At 36.4% G+C, this 18723-nt stretch overlaps 3 protein-coding genes and 1 long non-coding RNA gene across 13 annotated transcripts in view; 1 reads left to right on the top strand and 3 right to left on the bottom strand.

Moving 5' to 3' along the window:
• Positions 1-78: 78 nt before the first annotated feature.
• On the bottom strand, positions 79-9938 carry LOC129451734 (uncharacterized). 8 transcript variants are annotated; one of them, XM_073859470.1, is made up of 5 exons: positions 6311-6357; positions 6109-6222; positions 5633-5818; positions 4586-4725; positions 79-2120 (listed from the first exon to the last, which is right to left on the bottom strand). In XM_073859470.1, exon 5 carries the CDS (start codon positions 2077-2079, stop codon positions 529-531), a length of 1551 nt encoding a protein of 516 aa, XP_073715571.1. In that variant the 5' UTR covers positions 2080-2120; positions 4586-4725; positions 5633-5818; positions 6109-6222; positions 6311-6357; the 3' UTR covers positions 79-528. The 8 variants fall into 8 exon arrangements, with proteins under 8 accessions (XP_073715571.1, XP_055071121.2, XP_073715570.1 ...); XM_055215146.2 differs by lacking the exon at positions 4586-4725; XM_073859469.1 differs by lacking the exon at positions 5633-5818.
• The window catches only part of LOC129451691 (uncharacterized), a 28259-nt gene continuing 16949 nt past the window's right edge, over positions 7414-18723 (bottom strand). The window contains exon 3 of the mRNA XM_073859467.1: positions 7414-8756. Within this exon, the coding sequence (XP_073715568.1) occupies positions 8023-8756 (734 nt within the window). The 3' untranslated portion in view covers positions 7414-8022. The remainder of the gene's footprint in view (positions 8757-18723) is intronic.
• LOC129451677 (uncharacterized) overlaps positions 11139-18723 on the bottom strand; it is a 53545-nt gene continuing 45960 nt past the window's right edge. The window contains exon 6 of the mRNA XM_073859475.1: positions 11139-12357. The gene's annotated coding sequence lies outside the window, so the exon portion shown is untranslated. The remainder of the gene's footprint in view (positions 12358-18723) is intronic.
• Positions 13026-17016, top strand: LOC129442594 (uncharacterized). Of its 3 annotated transcripts, none has more exons than XR_012360430.1 (5): positions 13026-13101; positions 13821-13902; positions 14035-14093; positions 14745-15548; positions 15701-17016. It is a non-coding gene; the product is annotated as an uncharacterized lncRNA (long non-coding RNA). The 3 variants fall into 3 exon arrangements; XR_012360429.1 differs by having other exon boundaries at positions 13821-13913; XR_012360428.1 differs by lacking the exon at positions 13026-13101 and having other exon boundaries at positions 13581-14093.

Below are 18723 nucleotides of genomic sequence, written 5' to 3'. Positions count from 1 at the left end.
TCCTTTTGTGATGTATATATATATATCACAAAAGGAGTGAAATAAAGCACATCACAAAATATTGTAAAACATCAAATCTTTATTTTCATTGTTTTATGGATGCACTCAAAAGAAACATGACAACTAATGCAGACTGATTTATGAACAAATAACTCATAAGAGCCAGGGTACACACATATATGTATAAAAATAACAAAAGGAATATCTTAATCTAGTTAACTCATTCGGGCAAATTGTATGTTGAGCAATCAAATCTCAGCAAATTAAACTAATATTATATATAAAGTAATTAATTTAATTGTATAGTTTATCTTCATTTCCCATCATGTGCTTGGACCTGAAGACTGAAGTTGATCTTTGTTCCCTCTTTACAGACATCGCTTTTTTCTCTGTGAGTCTGCAGCTGTGTGATCGTCTGAAACTTCTCCAACATGAATGACAGCGATGCAGCTTCTCTCCAGTATACAGTCACTTGTGTTTGATCAGCGTCACAGACTCAATAAAACTCTTTCCTCAATGTGAGCACTTTTAGGGATTTTCTACAGAATGGTCAGACAGCAGATGCAATCTGAGACTTCGTGCCCGTGCGTAACGGTTATCACACAGATGGCATAAGTAAGGCTTCTCACCTGTATGAACTCGTATGTGCACCTTAAGATTTTCTTTTTGGCAAAAGCTCTTATCACACAGATGGCACGAGTAAGGCTTCTCACCTGTATGGATTCTTATGTGGCACAGAAGAGCTCCTCGTTCTTTAAAACTCTTGTCACACTGCGGGCACCTGAAAGGTTTCTCTCCAGTGTGAATGCGTATGTGATTCTCCAAATGTTTTTTTGTTGTGGAACTCTTTCCACAATGAGGACAGGTGTAAGGGCTATAACCACTGTGAATCCTCATATGATTATAAAGGCTTGCGCTGTGTATATAACTTTTTCCACATTGAGGGCAAGAAAAAGGCTTTGGTGGTTCACATATGTTTGTCTCTTCTCCAGCGTGAGTCTTTAAGTGAAAATCAAGCCTACATTTTCGTGAAAAACTCTTATCACACTCAGGGCATGTGAAGCGTCTTTCTCCAGTGTGAGTCTGTAAGTGAACATTAAGAGCACTTTTTCGTGAAAAACCCTTATCACACTGAGGGCAGATGAAGGGCTTCTCAACACTGTGAGTAACTAAATGATCCTTTAGGGCACAAGTATTTCTGTAAGTCTTTCCACACTGAGGGCAGCTGTAGGGCCTTTCTCCAGTGTGCGTCTTTAAGTGAACATAAAGAGTACTTTTTTGTAAAAAACCCTTATCACAATGAGGGCATGTGAATGGTCTTTCTCCAGTGTGCTTCTTTAAGTGAACATAAAGACTACTACTTCGTAAAAAACTCTTATGACACTGAGGGCAGGTGAAGGTCTTCTCACGGGTGTGAATCACTAAATGTTCCGTAACGTGCTTTTTTTGTCTGAAAGTCTTTCCACAATGAGGACAGGCGTGTGGCCTTTCAGTAGAGTGAGTCTGTATGTGAACATTTAGAGTTGCCTGTTGTTTAAAACACTTGTCACACTGAGGACAGCTGTAGGGCCTTTCTCCAGTGTGAGTCTTTAAGTGGACAGTAAGATTTCTTTGTCGTTCAAAACACTTATCACACTGAGGGCATGCAAAGTTCCTCTCACCAGTGTGCCGTAATAAATGTTTCTCAAGGTGTTTTTTTTGTCTGTAGATCTTTCTACATTTTGGGCAAATGAAGGGCCCCTTATCTGTGTGAATTATTAAATGTTTCTTAAGATCTCCTTTTAATTTGAAAGTCTTCTGACAGTGAGGGCACGCAAAGGTCCTCTCACCAGTGTGATTTACTAAATGATCCTCAGGGTGGCTTTTACTTGTGAAAGTCTTTTCACGTTGAGGAAAGGTGTTTTGCAATTCTCCCGTTTGAGGCTTTATGTCAACATTTAAATGTCCTTTTTGTGAAAAAGCCTCACCATAAAGATGGCATGCAAAAGATATTGTGTCTTCTGCTCTTTCTTGAGATGAATCCTCATCAGTCTGTAAGCAATTTTCTTGACTTTTGTGGTACTGATGGTCATGCTCCATTTTATTTTGTTCTTGACCTTCCTATTTCATCCCCATTAGACCTATAATGAACAAAGTAACATCAGATTAAATCAACAAAAATTAAATCTCAATTTCACCTAAAAATTCAAAAGATTATTGTGATGGTTGGTATATCTACGAGGCACGTGCGGGGGGCCAAAGTTCCCTTTTGTCAAGGCAGCTACATTGAATTATTACACACAGCTTACAATAACAATAGGGCTTTTCACACTAGGCTTAATTAACCCTGGGTCATCTTTATTCTAAACCTTGTTTTTACCCTAGGTTAAGGATCATTTTACACTTTAAATTTAGAAGCAGGGTTATCCCTGAAATTAACCCAGGGTTATGACACCTTGTTTAGAAGTAGGGTTAGCACCGCTTTTGTGGGGTTAACCCCGCATTGCGATGCCAAATGCATGCAGTGTGAAACAAAGCAGGGTTAGAATGTTATGACCCCAATTAAACACAGCTGAAGCAGCTAGTCAAGGTGTTCAGGGTTGCTTGATGATTACAGACAGGTGTGTATGAGCAGGGTTTCACACACCTGACCTAGGGTTTAGGAATGCACAGTGTGAAATGTCAGATTATGAATACCCAGGGTTATCTCTTAAAATAAGAGGTTAACTGTTGCATGCATGTTTTTCCACTTCGTACATGCTGTTTTGGGGAGATTTTTCATGGGCTTCAAGGTGTCTGGTCTTTTTGTTATTTGACGAAACTAAAAACTATGAATTACAATTATAGCACTTTTTATTAAAAGTCATAGAGTTCCATAAAAATAGTTTTCAAAACACTGCTAAACAGGCTCGTACTGATTTTAAAATCCTCTGAATTATCCTCATAATTGCGCACGGTTTTCATTGTTCAAATAATTAAAAAAATATTAAATTCAGAACAAAATTAAAGAGCCAGTAGGATGCTAATTTTAAGCGTCCTATCACTGTTTATAAGTCCCGGACAACAGGTTTAAATGCATGCAATGTCAAAAAACACTTTCTCAAAATATACATTTAATATTACCCCATTTCTCAGAGATACCCAAACGATTCGTGTGAAGCCGTTCAACGACTCTAGTCTGCCTAAACCCCACCTTTCAGTAGCCTACTCTGCTCTGATTGGTCAACTGACAGAGTCTCCGCACAGACCACAGAACCGTGGCACAGACTAACAATAGTACAACATGTATTGACCTAGTGCTAACATGACTTACTGAAAAGACATTAGCAACATCAACAAACATAATTTATCATTAATCCAAGCAATAAAAACAACGACAGAAACTATCGTTTTTACACTCATTTAAGCATTTATGTAAGCTAAATGGGCTATAGCAAAACTGTAAGTGCAACATGCATTAGCCGCTTGCTAACGTGACTCCCTGAAAGTATATTAAGAGTTTAAACAACGACATCATTCATAATTAATCCAAGCAATAAAAACGACAACAGAAACTAATGTTTTTACACTCATTTAAAGGTGCTCTAAGCGAATCCACGCGTTTTAGACCGAAAATTCCATCACTGTTCTGATGATGTGAAAGTGAGCTTGTTTCGTGCATATTGCACCCCTATCTATGCAGCCCCATTGTGGGTCAGATACAAAAAGGAGACCATGCGCAAACTTCAGGTAGCATATAATGACTGCCTGAGGATACTTCTGAACAAGCCCAGGAGTAGCAGTGCAAGTAAGCTCTTCTGTGACTCAGGGCTAAGCACTTTACAGGCTCTCTTGAGGAACCTAATGTTTAAGTTCATGTCCAGACTTGATGAGTCTCAAAATTGTATTATAGTGATGCTCACAAGCCCCAGATACAGCTCAGTTAGATATCAATCATATTTGTGGAAACAATGGTATGGGTGCCTGTTAAGACTCTAATGAATCAAAGTATGTTTTTATGTGTGTATGTTTTTATTCCCTCTGTTATGTTGTATGTCATGATGTTGGGCCTAGAGCCTGTAATAAAGTTTATATATATATATATATATATATATATATAAAACATTTTTTGTTACATACAGCAAACATCTTCTCACTATCTGCTTGCTGCCTGTCCACTGATTAAACTGTAAAAAACGCAATCTCTGTAGACAGCCTAGGCTACACAAACTTCAATATAAACAACACAGTGGCCAAACTAGCACCGCAAAACAAAACGAAGTGTTCCAGCCAATAAACGACAAGAAGGATTTGGGGGTGGGGGTTGGGCGCACTCATGAAAACACGGAAAGTAGGGGGAGGAGTTAGCTACGCTCCGTTTGTTTGAAAACAGTTCAAACATCAACAAAAAGTGACGTCTCGCAGATTAGCTTAGAGCGCCTTTAAGCATGTATGTAAGCTAACTGAGCCATAGCAAAACGTAAGTGCAACATGCATTAGCCGCTTGCTAATGTGACTCCCTGACAGTATATTAAGAGTTTAAACACCGACATTAATACACATCGTTCATCATTAGTCCAAGTTATAAAAACGACGACAGACATTAACATTTTTCAATCATACTTACAGGTTGTGGTTAGGAGACGCATGTTGTTCCAAATAAAGTGGGTACTGAACCATCTTTCATTGCCAAAAGTTTAGTAAATCCCTTTGTGAAAAAGTAATTTTAACCAATGATTCTCCATATCTTCAAACTTGCCTTCACATCTGAAAACACAGCGTCTCATTAACATCTATTTACACACTAACTAGCTGAAGTGTCTGTGGGCAGGTCAGAGCTTTTGTTTCTCCCGTGCAAGACTGTAGGCGGAGATTATTATAAGTGTTCGTATCTATGTAGATAGAGACAGCTAGGAGATTCAAACTATATGACGACTCGTTTCAGTGATTCAGAGTCAACTCCCTACTTTAGAAGCCAATAACTTTATTAATCGTTCCCTTTTTGGTTTAACTACTTTGCACATTGTTTACATTGATGGACAGCTACATGACACTGCAATACAGATCATTTTTGATTTTGGATCTGTGTGGCGCTTTAAAATAAATTATATTTTAAATATGACAAAAAAATCCACAATAGCCTGTAAACGTAATAATATCTAATAGTCACAATGGAATATATATCATTATAACTTAACTGCATAGTGCACACACACATGAATTAGGGGTGGGACAAAATATTGACATGGCAATGTATTGCAATCTCTGTCAGTTGCGGCTAGTGACTGCTCTTCCAAGGGGTGCAAATTTAAAATGTGTGTTCGGAGTGTCGTGTGTTGCTCGTGTTTTCAAAATATCACTTTGTTGCCTCACGTGAACCATGTGCATAACGTGTCCCGCCAAAATAAGTGCCTGCTGCACACGTGTCAAAATAGTTTATGATAAGAGACGCTCACGTTCACAAAATACACGCAAGACACTCCCTTAACAGTAAACCCTAATTACGCATGAGATTATGTGAGTTTCTGGCAAACGCGTCTGCAGCAGGAACTTATTTTGACAAGACACGTGATGCACATAGGTCACTCGACACGCCGAACACACACTTTGAAATTCCGAACCACACACATGACGGGCTACATACATGTTGTGATGAACTTCGCATCGTGCGCACCTTGAAAAAAGAAGTCACCGGCCACCACTGGTTTCCGTGCATTGCGAAAATCGATAGCCTGGTGCCAAATATCAATGACAAGATGTTAACTGGCAGCCCGCGGGCCAAATGCGGCCCTCCAATCATCTTTTCCGGCCCACCGGTCATCTTTGTCTGAATTTAAGTCACTTTAAAGCCGCCTTTCAACTGTACATAACGAACAATAAACCGGAAGGAGAGTCATTAGTTGTGTTTTCTATTAGTGGGTATAATAATTTGGATAATACAAATCACATGTCTTGTTCAACAATTTTCAAATGGAAAAACATAGTACATTTGTAACTGTAATTCCCATGTCCCACAAGTTATGATCCCAAACAATTTTACTAGCAACAGCAATTAATAATCTTTTATGAGTAAAGAACTGTATAGAATAGAGGAGCATGTATGTTCCTTAAAATTCATGTAAAGCTCACCAACAGATCTGAAATACATACCTGTCCTGAATGGCTTAAAAGTGAAGTAAATCTCAGTATTTGTTCCTCACTTTGTATAAATGAAGTACATGAAGCTCTAGTGAAACAGCTTTAAGTACTTTACAATAATGTAATCTGTAATAAATTAATATTTGTATTTAAGTTGCTGCAGTTTCTTTCTTTATAAAAATAATTAAAAAATATTTTGTATCGTTTTATTTACCTCACACAAACACCACAATCTTCTTTTAACAGACAGACCATAGACAGTAAAAGAAATGGACACAGCGACCCCATTGGATTCAACGGAGACAAGTGAAGTCAATTAGAAGCACGCACTTCCTGGGTGTCGAGCGTACTGCGCAGACTCAAACTGAGCTTAATGACGTAGATGTCACGTGAGCAACCTGTCTGAAAATTGTAAGTCTTCTAATAGCCGTGCCACGGGAAATCTGAATCACCTACCGAATCTTGCAGAGACGACGAGCGTGAACAGGAGCGAATTTTGGTAAGTATTCTGATTAATAATCTCCCTTGACTTTATGCCTTCACGTCCACCCGATTGCCTCATAGTCAATAAAAGATTGCCTGTGAGCTTCTCTCCCAGTCCATACGGTAATCTCTCTACTGTGCGACAGAGAGTCGCGTGGTTATGACGCATTCGTTAGCCTATTTTTACAAAAACTGCTTCTACTGGGCCATAACGTAAGATACATGGTAATGGAGCCTTTTATACATTTTCGTGTTTCTTTAGAAATAATTAATGGACAAATGGAGTCTTAAAACGCCTCAGATGTAAAGTTATTCGCTGTCAAAGTGACGCCAAAATGAATGGGAGTCAATGGGATGCTAACAGCAGGTGGGTGTTCGCTAAGCAATGGCGGCATCCGGGGAAGCTTCAATAAAATATGAAACCCTGCCCCCCTGAGACAGACGAGCTGCAGCGCAACTCTTATGACGTCACTTCCTCTTCTTCAATTTTTTTCTGACGGTTGGCAAATCAGTTTAATAGCGCATTATCGCCACCTACTAGACTGGAGTGTGAGCAGATGATAACGCGTTAACTTAACCTATTATAATGTATCAATTAACGCAGTAGGTTTTAGGTAAATATTTACAAAATCAAGACTTTAACATAAGATGTTTTTCTCAATAAATGTTCTATTGTCATAAATTGTTGTCCGAATTGATTTCCCAACAACTTTCGTGCGTTATAGTATGCAAAATAAAAGTCCCTTTATTCAATCTATGTTCAATATTCGTGAAATGAAAAGAAAATTATTGAACTATCATCTTCTACACCCAAGAAAATATTAAAATCATGAATGTATGGGTAAAATAAATATATTCAAGGTTAAATATAACACATTTGTCAAACGATTACAATATATACTCTACCAAATAAATAACACTGCATCTTAATTATGATTAAATTTACATATCAAAGTAAATAAACTACACTTTATGAAAACTACATAAATAAAGTATATCTTAAAACATCACATCTTTACTTTTTGATTGTTTACTGGATGGACTTAAAAACAAACATGGCAACCAATGAAGGCTGATTTTAGACAAATAACTTTTAAGAGCCAGGGCACACATGCCTTTAGATAAAGTTAACTGGAAAGGTATCCCAATCTAGTCAAGTACTCCAGGGCAGCTGTATGTTGAGCTATCAAATTTCAATAAAATGTATATATTTTGGAGTAATTCAATTGTGAGTTTTATCTTCATTTCACATCATGTGCTTGGACCTGAAGACTAAAGTTGATCTTTGTTCACTGCTCTTTTCTCTGTGAGTCTGCAGCTGTGTGATCGTCTGAAACTTCTCCAACATGAATGACAGCGGTGCAGCTTCTCTCCAGTAAACAGTCACTTGTGTTTGATCAGCGTCACAGACTCAATAAAACTCTTTACACAATGTGAACACTTTTAGGGGTTTTCTTCATTATGGATCTTCTGATGTTGCTCCAGGTCATTGGTTGTCAGAAAGGCTTTATCACACACAGAGCACACATGGTTTTTCACACCCACGTGCCTTTTCTGGTGCGCTCTAATATTTTCGAGATATCGAAAACTCTTCCCACAAACAGAACACAAATACGGCTTCTCACCTGTATGAATCAACTGGTGTTTCTTTAGGTGTTTTGCTGAAGGACACGTATGGCCGCACTGATCGCAGCTAAACGGCTTTTCATTCGAATGAAACTGCAGATGAAGTTTGAGACTTTGTGCTAGTGTGTAACTTTTGTCACACAGATGGCATGAGTAAGGCTTCTCACCTGTATGAATTCGTATGTGACTCTTTAGATTTGATTTTGATTTGAAAGTTTTATCACACTGAGGGCACGTGAAAGGTTTCCCTCCAGTGTGAACTTGTACGTGACGGTCTAGATTTGATTTTGTTTGGAAAGTCTTCTTACACTGGGAGCATCCATAAGGCCTCTCACCAGTGTGAATCCTTATGTGATACGTTAGGTGCCCTTTTTGTGAGTAAGTCTTATTACAAAAATGGCAAGCAAGAGATCTTTTGGCTTTAGCTCTTGCTTTAGGTAAATTCTCTTCAGTTTGTGAGGAGCTGAATGAATTTTCTTCAGTTATAAAACTCTGTTGGTGCTCCTCTTTCACTTCGTGTTCTTCACCTTCCTCCTTTATTTCCATGAGGTCTAAAATTAACATAGTAACATGTCAAAATATTATTTTTAAGTAATATCAGAACACAGCATTTTTTCCATCTGATTAATGGTCTACTAAAACCTCAATTAGGAATGTCCCGAACCAGCATATGGCAGATACCGGGCATTTATGATGATAGATAGTTATTATTTTTATTATCAGAGTTTCACATTAACATGCATATTGTATGCTTTTCTCGCACGAGAGGGTTTGTGGGCTTCACTTTGTGCGAGAAAGCTTGTAATGTGTGCGGACTCCTTCTCGCACGCACCTGGACTTAATACGTGCCGCGTCTTAGACTCTTGATCTGACTATTTTAAATCAAAACACAAACCTCTTTGTTGAGTATGTTGAGGTGTTATTGTGAATGATTCAGGATCAGTCTCCTCTTTAACACACTCCATCATTACAACAGTGGATCAGAATAGTAGAGTAGTTGAATGTGTTGTGACAGCAGCTGCTTGTTTGAATTCTTCACAGTATTTATAGATGAACTGGTGTGATAGTGACTTCAATCAAGATTGTGTCATTTAAGATTGTTTCTTCAGCATCTACCTGTGAAGATATACAAATGGCCAAAGTTATTATTTAACAATTCAATCAGTCATTTTTTTGTGATTTACAGTTTTCTACATAAAATCATCTTACATGTATATATGTAAAGACCATTCTGTGAAAACAAAACCTTAATATCTTTAACATTAACTGAGGAAGATCATGTCATGTTGTATTTTCTATTTGTGGGCATAAATATTTGGACAAATCGCATGAGTACATTTGTAACTGTAATATCCATGCCCAAGTTATAATCCTGATAAATTTTACTAACAACAACAATTATCCATCTGCTATGTTAAATAACTGTATGGAAAAGAGGAGTGTGTATATTCTTTAAAATTCATGTAAAGCTCATTAACAGGTTTAAAAGTCAAGTAAGTTAAATTCTTTGTTTATTGCCTTGTATAAATGTTGGCTCTGAAACAACTCTCAGTACTTGTTTACAATAAAGTATTACAATACGGTAACATTATTTAACATTTATATTTAAGTTACTGGAGAATCTTTCGTTAAAAAAATCTTTAAAAAAATACGTTGTATCGTTTTATTTACCTCACATAAACACCTCAATCTTCCCTCAACCGACAGACGAGCTGCAGCGCAACTCTTATGACATCATTCCACGGCAGGCTCAAAGAGGCAAAATAAAAGTCCCTTTTTATGTATGTTTAATATTTGTAAAAGGCAACGAAATTAATGAACTATCTTGTTTTACAGCAAAGAAAATATACAAATCTAACTGTATGGGTAGAACAAATATATTTAAGTTTAAATATCTCACATTACAGTACAGACTCTACCAACGAATAACACTGCATCTTAATTACGACTAACATTTACATAAAAACTACACTTTATGAAAACAATATAACGAAACATTAATTAAAGATTGATGAAATAAAGTATATCTTAAAATATTGCAAACCATCACATCTGTCGTTATTCAGTGTTTACTAGATGAACTTGCAAAGAAACATGATAACTAGTGCAGACTGATTTATGAACAAATAACTCATAAGGCCCAGCCATGCTGAAAAAACAATAAAACCATTACAGAAAATTCTAATGGTTTCCATTAAAATACCAATAGGAACCATTAGCTTTTACCATTAAAACCACAGCACTGTAGTGTGTTTTGGGCCATATTGCATTAGAACCAATAAAATTCCCAATAAAACCAAAAGCATTTATGTGATGGTGTCTATTGTTTTTTTAGCAGGAAGGGCACACTTGTAAAGATAAAACTAACTGGAAAAGAATACTAATCTAGTTAAAAATGCTTCAGTGCAGCTGTCTGAAGCTCAAGAGTATATTTCCATTTTGCTTCTACACATACAGTTAAGGGTACACAAACACAGGCGGTCAACACATGAGTGTAATGATAGCTTGTAATCTTTCAGATTAAGTAAATTAGTGATAATCAGCTCTTCTCCTTCATCTAACACCTGATTCAACTCATTAGATCAATAATAAATGTATATTTATTCATTTAGCAAACACTTTTATCTAAAACAAATGTAGAAGCATTAAGAATTTTGTCTTAAGCACCAATAAAAAGCATAGTACTCAAAGCTATGCTCACAAGTAGAAATAGTGTTGAAGCCAGAAGTAAATAGCGCATAAGTTCATAAATAATATTGTAAGTAATGTTTAAGTTAACAGTGGAAAGTTGTGAATTAGGGGATAATCCAATGAATGCAGGAGAGTTGTGTCTTCAGATGTGTTTTAAAGGATTCAGTGGTCACAGACGATCACTCTATTGAGTGCAAATCTAATAGTACTGCTACTTTGACATAAAAAAATAAATCATGAAAAAACATTTACATTTTAATGCATTTGTCTGACACTTTTATCCAAAGCAAGATACAATACATTAAAGATACATTTTATCAAAATAAGTGTTCTTGGGATTGAACCCATGACCTTTTGCACTGTTAACATAATGCTCTACGACATGAGCTACAGGAACAAATATCACCACTTGAATATATTTTGGAGTACTGCAGACAGCGCTTTTCTCTGCGAGTCTGCAGCCGTGTGATTGTCTTAAACTTCTCCAACATGAATGACAGCAGTGCAGCTTCTCTCCAGTATACAGTCACTTGTGTTTGATCAGCGTCACAGACTCAATAAAACTCTTTACACAATGTGAACACTTTTAGGGGTTTTCTACACAATGGTAAGACAGCAGATGAAATTTGAGATTTCTTGCCTGTGAGTAACCCTTACCACACAGATGGCACGAGTAAGGCTTCTCACCTGTATGAATTCGTATGTGAGACAGAAGATGTGCACGTTGTTTAAAACTCTTGTCACATTGCGGGCATCTGAAAGGTTTCTCTCCAGTGTGGACTCGTATGTGACTCTCTAAATGTGGTTTTGTTGTTAAACTCTTCCCGCAATGAGGACAGGTGTAAGGCCCATTAAAACTGTGAATCCTCATGTGAACAGTAAGGGTTCCTCTTTGAGTAAAACTCTTTTCACATTGAGGGCAAGAGAAAGGCTTGTGGTCACTGTGACCTATTTTGTGTTCTTTCGAGGACGTTTCACATGTGTTTGTCTTTTCTCCAGTGTGAGTCTTAAGGTGAACATTACGATTTCTTTTTCGTAAAAAACACTTATCACACTGAGGGCACGTGAAAGGCTTCTCACCAGTGTGAGTAACTAAATGCTCCTTAAGGTGCCTTTTTTCTTTGTAGGACTGTTCACAATGAGGACAGCTGTATGGCCTTTCTCCTGTATGAGTCTTTATGTGAGAATTAAGACTTCTTTGTTGTTTAAAACATTTATCACACTGCGGACAGGTGTATAGCTTTATTTCTGTGTAAGTCTTTAGGTTAACATTTAAATGTCCTTTTTGTGAAAACGTCTCACCATTAACATGGCATGCAAAAGAGATTTTGGCTTCTGCTCTTTCTTGAGATGAATCCTCGTCAGTTTGTGAGCAATGTTCTTGACTTATAAAATTGTGGTGCTGATGTTCATCCTCCATTTCATTTTGTCTTTGAATTTCCCCTTTCTCTTCCATTAGACCTATGATGAACCAAAAAATAAACTTTAATTTAATCTCAAAATGCAAAAAATATTATTGTGATGCCTGGTTAAATTATTAATAATGAAATTATTATTTCAACTCTTTTAGATGTAGATGACTCTTTCTATTTTATAATAATTTGTTACACAACTTTCTTGTTGTTTGTGGATGAAAAAGCCACTAAATTAAACAGCTGTAAAAATGTATCAGATGAATATTTTTTTCTTTTGCATAAATCTGTTAATCAACCTCAGTACTGATCAAAACTACCAAATCTTTACAAAAACGCTATGATCTTAACTCTTTAATTGCTAAGTTAATAAGTGACGTCACTGATTTGGGGGGAAAACACAAAATGTCTGATTTTCAATATAAAAAGTGATTATGGACCGGATTTTTTAAAACTTTTTTTTAGAGTCTTGGGATTGTCAAAGATTAGTAAAAACATTGGCTTTGATGCATTGTTAGTTTTTGTGCAGCATCAGATTTTATTTTTTTCTCCCTTATTTATGGTTTTTGGCTGTTTTTGCCCCATTGACTTCCATTATAACAACATTTTTTTGATTGCAGACCCATGACACCTTATTATCAAGCATTCTTGATTGTTGGTGGTTTTTCCTTTTGCTAAGAGGTCAAATTTGTAATGTTTACTGTTGATCACCATGTGAGATTCCATTTCCTATTTTAATCAGGCAAAGCAGGTACTCTACCATCACATCAGTTACACTCACATCAGATCACAGGTAAGAATTCACCAAAGTTTTATCCAACCTGTTTATTTTACTAAAATCTGTGTAAAAGATGAATGAGGAACGATCAAAATCAATTATGGGTTTTGTGTCTTTACATTTTTAATGTGTGCATTCTGTCGATGCAAGTGAAAGATACACTTGTGTTATCTGCAAATTCGCCTGTTTTTTGTATTATCTTAAAATCCTTTTAAAATCCTTTGTTACCAAGTATATCTACAAATAACACTAAAAAGATCTGGTATTTATAAATTCATTACATGCTCGTTAGCTGGTTGAAACATCCTGTTGTATGTGGCACGCTTTTTTTGGTGGTAAGACACATTAAGTTTATAAAATGGACATATCCTGGCTTCATTGTATACAGTAAGTTAAGGTAGGTGAGGTATATGAATTCGTAGTCTGATTACACAAAAATTAAACAAAGGCACCCTAATTCATAAGACTTGAGCAGTCAAAATGGTTCTTGGTGAAAAACTGTAACTTATTTAATTCACTGTGCATCTAGAAGTCTTTGTTGCAAACATGATTTCAAACTTGTTAAGTCATTATGCATCAAGTACAAGAAAGTGCAGTCAAACTTGAATTTATGATTATGGTTAGAAACTGATGTACATTAAAAAGTGTTACAGTTTTGTATGTTGCAAAACCAATTGAATCGCATCAAAAGATTACTACTTGACTTATCTGAATTACTTTTATCCTCCATGTAGGTATATTTTGGTGCTTTGGTGCTATTTTGGTCCCTATTCCCTTTTCGTGCATTGTATAGACCAACAAATATTACAGATTAAGGTGAGTAAAAGGTGAGAGAGTATCATTTTTTATAACCATTCATGTTGTGAGTAAAATGTCTTTGTTGCCTCTGTAAAATATGAAGTCTTATTGCAGATGTTAATTATCATAAATTGTTATCTTTGCTAATAGATGTGTGCCACTCCTGCTGACTTTGAGAAGACTTGTGACACCTCGTTTGATCCTGTTTGGTAAATATATGAAATTTGACATTTTTTACTAAACAAGGCCCACACTCCAGGCTGACACAACCTTTTACTATCTTTCTTTCTTATTCTTTATGCCATTCCAGCATCTTTGGCTATATTCATGGTGAGAACTGGTTAATCCATACACAAGTTTTTAGTCACACAAGTCAATCCAGACACTGGTTGGGGTAGAGACAATTTGGCATCTATGGGTACCCAGAGTAAACCCACGCTGACACAGGGAGAACATGCAAACTCCACAAAAAAAGGCACCTGACCTAGCCGGGGCTCGAACCGGGGATCTTCTTGCTGTGCCTTTTACTATCAGGAGAACATCAAGCTTTATGTGCCTCATTCTGGAGGCCACTGTATTTGAGAACACTGAAACTGAGAACAGTTTTAATATTAGACTTTACACGGACACTAAATGAATTTGTGATTTTCAGTTTACCTTTAGAAACATGAGTGGCCCTCAATTACTATTCATTTAATTGTATCATGACAATGGCCTCTGAAAATAACATACTGTTAGGTTGAAGGACATGGCACTTTGTGTCTTTGCCAGTGCTTGCATATTCTTCTCACTGCCTTTTCTACACTTAGCTCTCCAGATATTAAGGATTATACATTAATCTATACATTCATTTGGTCCAGGTGATTCTCAGGGACAATGGATTAAACAATGGATGATCAGCCTGAAAGACAAAAGGGTGTTCAGCCAACGTGTCTCACTGGACTTGCTGCATTGATTTCTTTGTATTACATCTTCATCTTGCAAAAAGTGAAAGCAGCATCCACACTGGAAGTCCTTCAAAGGTAACAAGTTATTTAAAAAAAAAAATTAAAAGGAATGGTTCCACATAAAATAATGATTTCATTAACGTAACTTAATTTTAACTTGTGACTGTCTTTAAAGGTTGAATTTGTAACTTTTGAGGAGGCAATTTTGGTAAGGCTTCACAATAAGGTCTCATTTGTTAAACGGGATAGTTCACCCAAAAATGAAAATTCTTTCCTCATCTACCCTCATGTGGCTCCAAGCATGTGAGTTTATTTATTTTGTTGAACACAAACTGAGATATTTTGATAAATGATGGTGACCACACTGATGACAGTACCCAAGTCAACGGGCGGTGCCAACCTTGTGCTTACCATCATTTATCAAAATATCGTCTTTGGTGTTTAACAGAATAAAGGAACTCATACAGGTTTAGAACAAAATTAGAGTAAATTATGAAATAATTTTCATTTTTGGTTAAACTATCACTTTAACATTAGTCAATGTATTAGCTAACATGAACTAACAATAAGCAGTACACAGAAGTATTTAGTAATTTTTGTTAATAATAGTTTATAAAAAGTAATTTGTTGTGTTCGTTAGTTCACAGTTCATTAATGTGAACAATTCCAACTTTTAATAATGTCTTAGTAAGTGTTAAATTAACTCAAAAGGGCTGTGTAAGTATTGTTTATGTTAATTCATGTTCACTAAAATAGTTAACTTATGTTAACTAATGACACATTTTTGTAAAGTTTTACTGGAAGTTTTATTAGCTAAGTCAGAGTTTTAAATCATTGTTCACTGAAAATATTCTCTTTTTATTTTCCAGATGCTTAATTAAAATCAAACCGGGAAACAAGGGTGCAAAGGGAAAAGTGACCTCTAAAACAGGAAAACTGCAAAAGAAGACCATCAACAGTCAGTCTCAAAATATCAAATCTTTTAAAAAAGACTTTTGGACTTTGAGTGGTACTTCATTTAAAATGTAGCTGACACTTCCCACCAATACAGTTTTTTTTAAATATGGTGGGCTGCAGTGATGGCAGGTGACTTCTCCGAGGAGGCACGAATACAAAGCTACCCAAAACATTGTCATGTGTGTGGCTCGTCACTTCAAAATGTGTGTTTGGCGCGTCATGTGAACCTGTGCATGGCGTGTCATGTCAAAGTGCGTGCCTGCTCCAGACACTTTGAAGGGGATTATAATAAAAGAGATGCTCGCTTTTGCCATACTAGCTTGTCTAATCTCATGTGTAATCAGAGTTTAGTGTTAAATGAGTGTCTTGCGGGTATCATGTGAATGTCTCTTTTATTCTTTATCATATTCGGGGCGTTTGCGGGAGGCACGTATTTTGACATGATGTGCAATGCATATAGATTCACGAATCACATTACACCCCAAACACATATTTTGCATCCTGGCCACCACTGGTGGGGTGGTGTTTTTTTATACTGGTTTGTATATTATAGACCATGTTTTCATATTTAAAATTGGGCTGGTGTCTGTTAAAGAATAAGCAAATTAATGTTTTATTGAATCCTTTTAAAAATGTGCTGTTTTTACAACTTTTGTGCTTTTTTTGAAATCTAAATTTTAAACTACATTTGTATTTTAAGTAAAGATAAGGCATCTCAATATTGTTCTTTGTTTGTTTGATTTTTTTGTATTTTAGTATGTTATTGGTGCGTTTTTGTTGCACCACAGTTTATGCACTGAATATTAAAATATATCTGCTTGTATTTCTGCCTGTTTTATGGCATAACAAACATAGCATAACAGTCAATCTGGTGTTGAATAGAATAAAGAATAAAAAATTCATAACCTGGCCTTTTTTGTTCTATGTTATCCACTTTGACAAATATAAAATGCAGGGTATAATAGCATTTAAATTAAAAAATAATGGAGTTGTGACTAATATGTACTGTAAATTAACAGGTATATAATGCTTAATAACAGTTTAATGCTGTAGATAACAAAAACAGTATCATGCTATTAAATAACAGCTGTATTCTGTAGGTGACACAAACAGTACCATGCTGTTAAAATAACAGTTGACTGCTGTAGGTAACAAAACAGTATCATGCTGTTTTTTCTAATAACAGTATCACGCTGTAAATTAACAGTGCAATGCTGGCAACCACAGCTTCCAGCATAATACCGTTTTTTTACAGGGAAATTTTTTACAGTGTACTGACCAGGCTCAGCCCTGCTTAGCTTCAGTGGGCAAGCTGTCTTGGGCTACAGGGTGATATGGCTGCTGACAATGGCACCATTAACCCTTTAGTAGGCCTGTGCAAAAAAAGAGCTTAATTTCTGCCGTGTACATTGAGTTATATGAAGTATGTTGTGTGTGTGTGCGTGGAAAAAAATGAATTTCTGTAAACAAATCTACTCTGCATCAGATTTATGAACATCATTTAATATGAACACAAAAACAGCTCCAAAAACAACTTCCTATAACAATGAAGCAAGAGTTGGATGGAAAATTAAACAATCAAACTAACTTTTAGTGTGTATGTGTGCACGTGTGTGTTCAGTCTTTCCAGCAGGACTTGCAGCATATCACTTGGTGCTTTCTGCAAGTGTGCCTGTAGGGACAGCTGCAGGAGACTGAATCTCTCTCACCAGTAAAGCAGCAACTGGTGCGTGAGGGAGATGCTCTCTCCTCAATATTGCTGCAGAGATCAGAGATTTTCCCAGCTCCTATAAAAAGCCGCCTTTTAAACAGCTTTTCTCCTCCACCAACCTTTAATTTAGTGGCTTTTTTTATTCATTTAAAAATTTTCTTAAAATGTGTGTAAATATAAGATTTGTCACCAAAAATTATTCCACTTGCTGAAACACAGATAAAGCCGAGGTCAAATTAAGACTTAAAGGGACACTTTTTTGAAAATATGCTTATTTTCCAGCTTCCATTGTGCTTAACATTTGATTTTTACCGTTTTGAAATCTATTCAGCCGATCTCCGAGTCTATGCCAATGCCCGAAAATAGTCCCCTGGTATTGAAAGTTACCAAGGGGACTACTTTCAGGCGCTGTGTAATATCATTGTGCCTGCTGCAGCCATGGTACAACAGAAAAGTCCTTGATTATAACGCAAGAATGAGAGTATAGTTTCTAGTCATATCCAGTGGTGTAGTGGTGTCTGGAGAAGTGGGTATACTCTTAGTTTATGCCCCTAGTAGAAGTAGGTATAACCCACACTCTAAAAAAACAAACGGTGCTATATAGAACCAAAACTGTTGCTTTGGATCGTAATCATAGAAGAACTGTTTTTAGTGCCATATAGCACCGGTGAAGCACCAGTGAAGCACCTTTGTAGAACCATATAGGGGCCATATAGAACCACTGTAGCACCAAATATGGTTCTACATAGCACTATATGGTTCTACACAGGTGCTTCACTGGTGCTTCACCGGTGCTATATGGCACTAAAAACAGTTCTTCTATGATTACGAGCAAAGAACCACTTTTGGTGCTATATAGCACCGTTTTTTTTTAGAGTGCATGCCATCAAATTAAGAGGTGAGTATACTCCATATACCCAGCACTACACCACTGGTCATATCGGCCTAGAAAATCGCAACTTAAAAAATTCCGTCAGTCTTAGTACACAATGTGACTACAGAAGAGTCAAATTTTAAATAGGAAAAATATCGAAACACTTTTTCGGATATTTTTGAACGCAGTGCTAATGGTCTAATTAGATTCAATGGATTATGCTAAGCTATGCTAAAAGTGGTACCGCCAGACCCGAAGATCGGCGGAATGGATTCCAAAACTGTAAAAATCAAATGTTTACCTCTAAGGGAGCTGGAAAATGAGCATATTTTCAAAATAAGTGGAGTGTC

This window comes from Misgurnus anguillicaudatus, chromosome 21 (assembly GCF_027580225.2).
Source record: "Misgurnus anguillicaudatus chromosome 21, ASM2758022v2, whole genome shotgun sequence".
In the NCBI taxonomy this organism is placed as follows: Eukaryota; Metazoa; Chordata; class Actinopteri; order Cypriniformes; family Cobitidae; genus Misgurnus; species Misgurnus anguillicaudatus.
The sequence above is the reverse complement of the archived record's forward strand: the minus strand, read 5'-3'. Positions and strand labels throughout refer to the sequence as shown.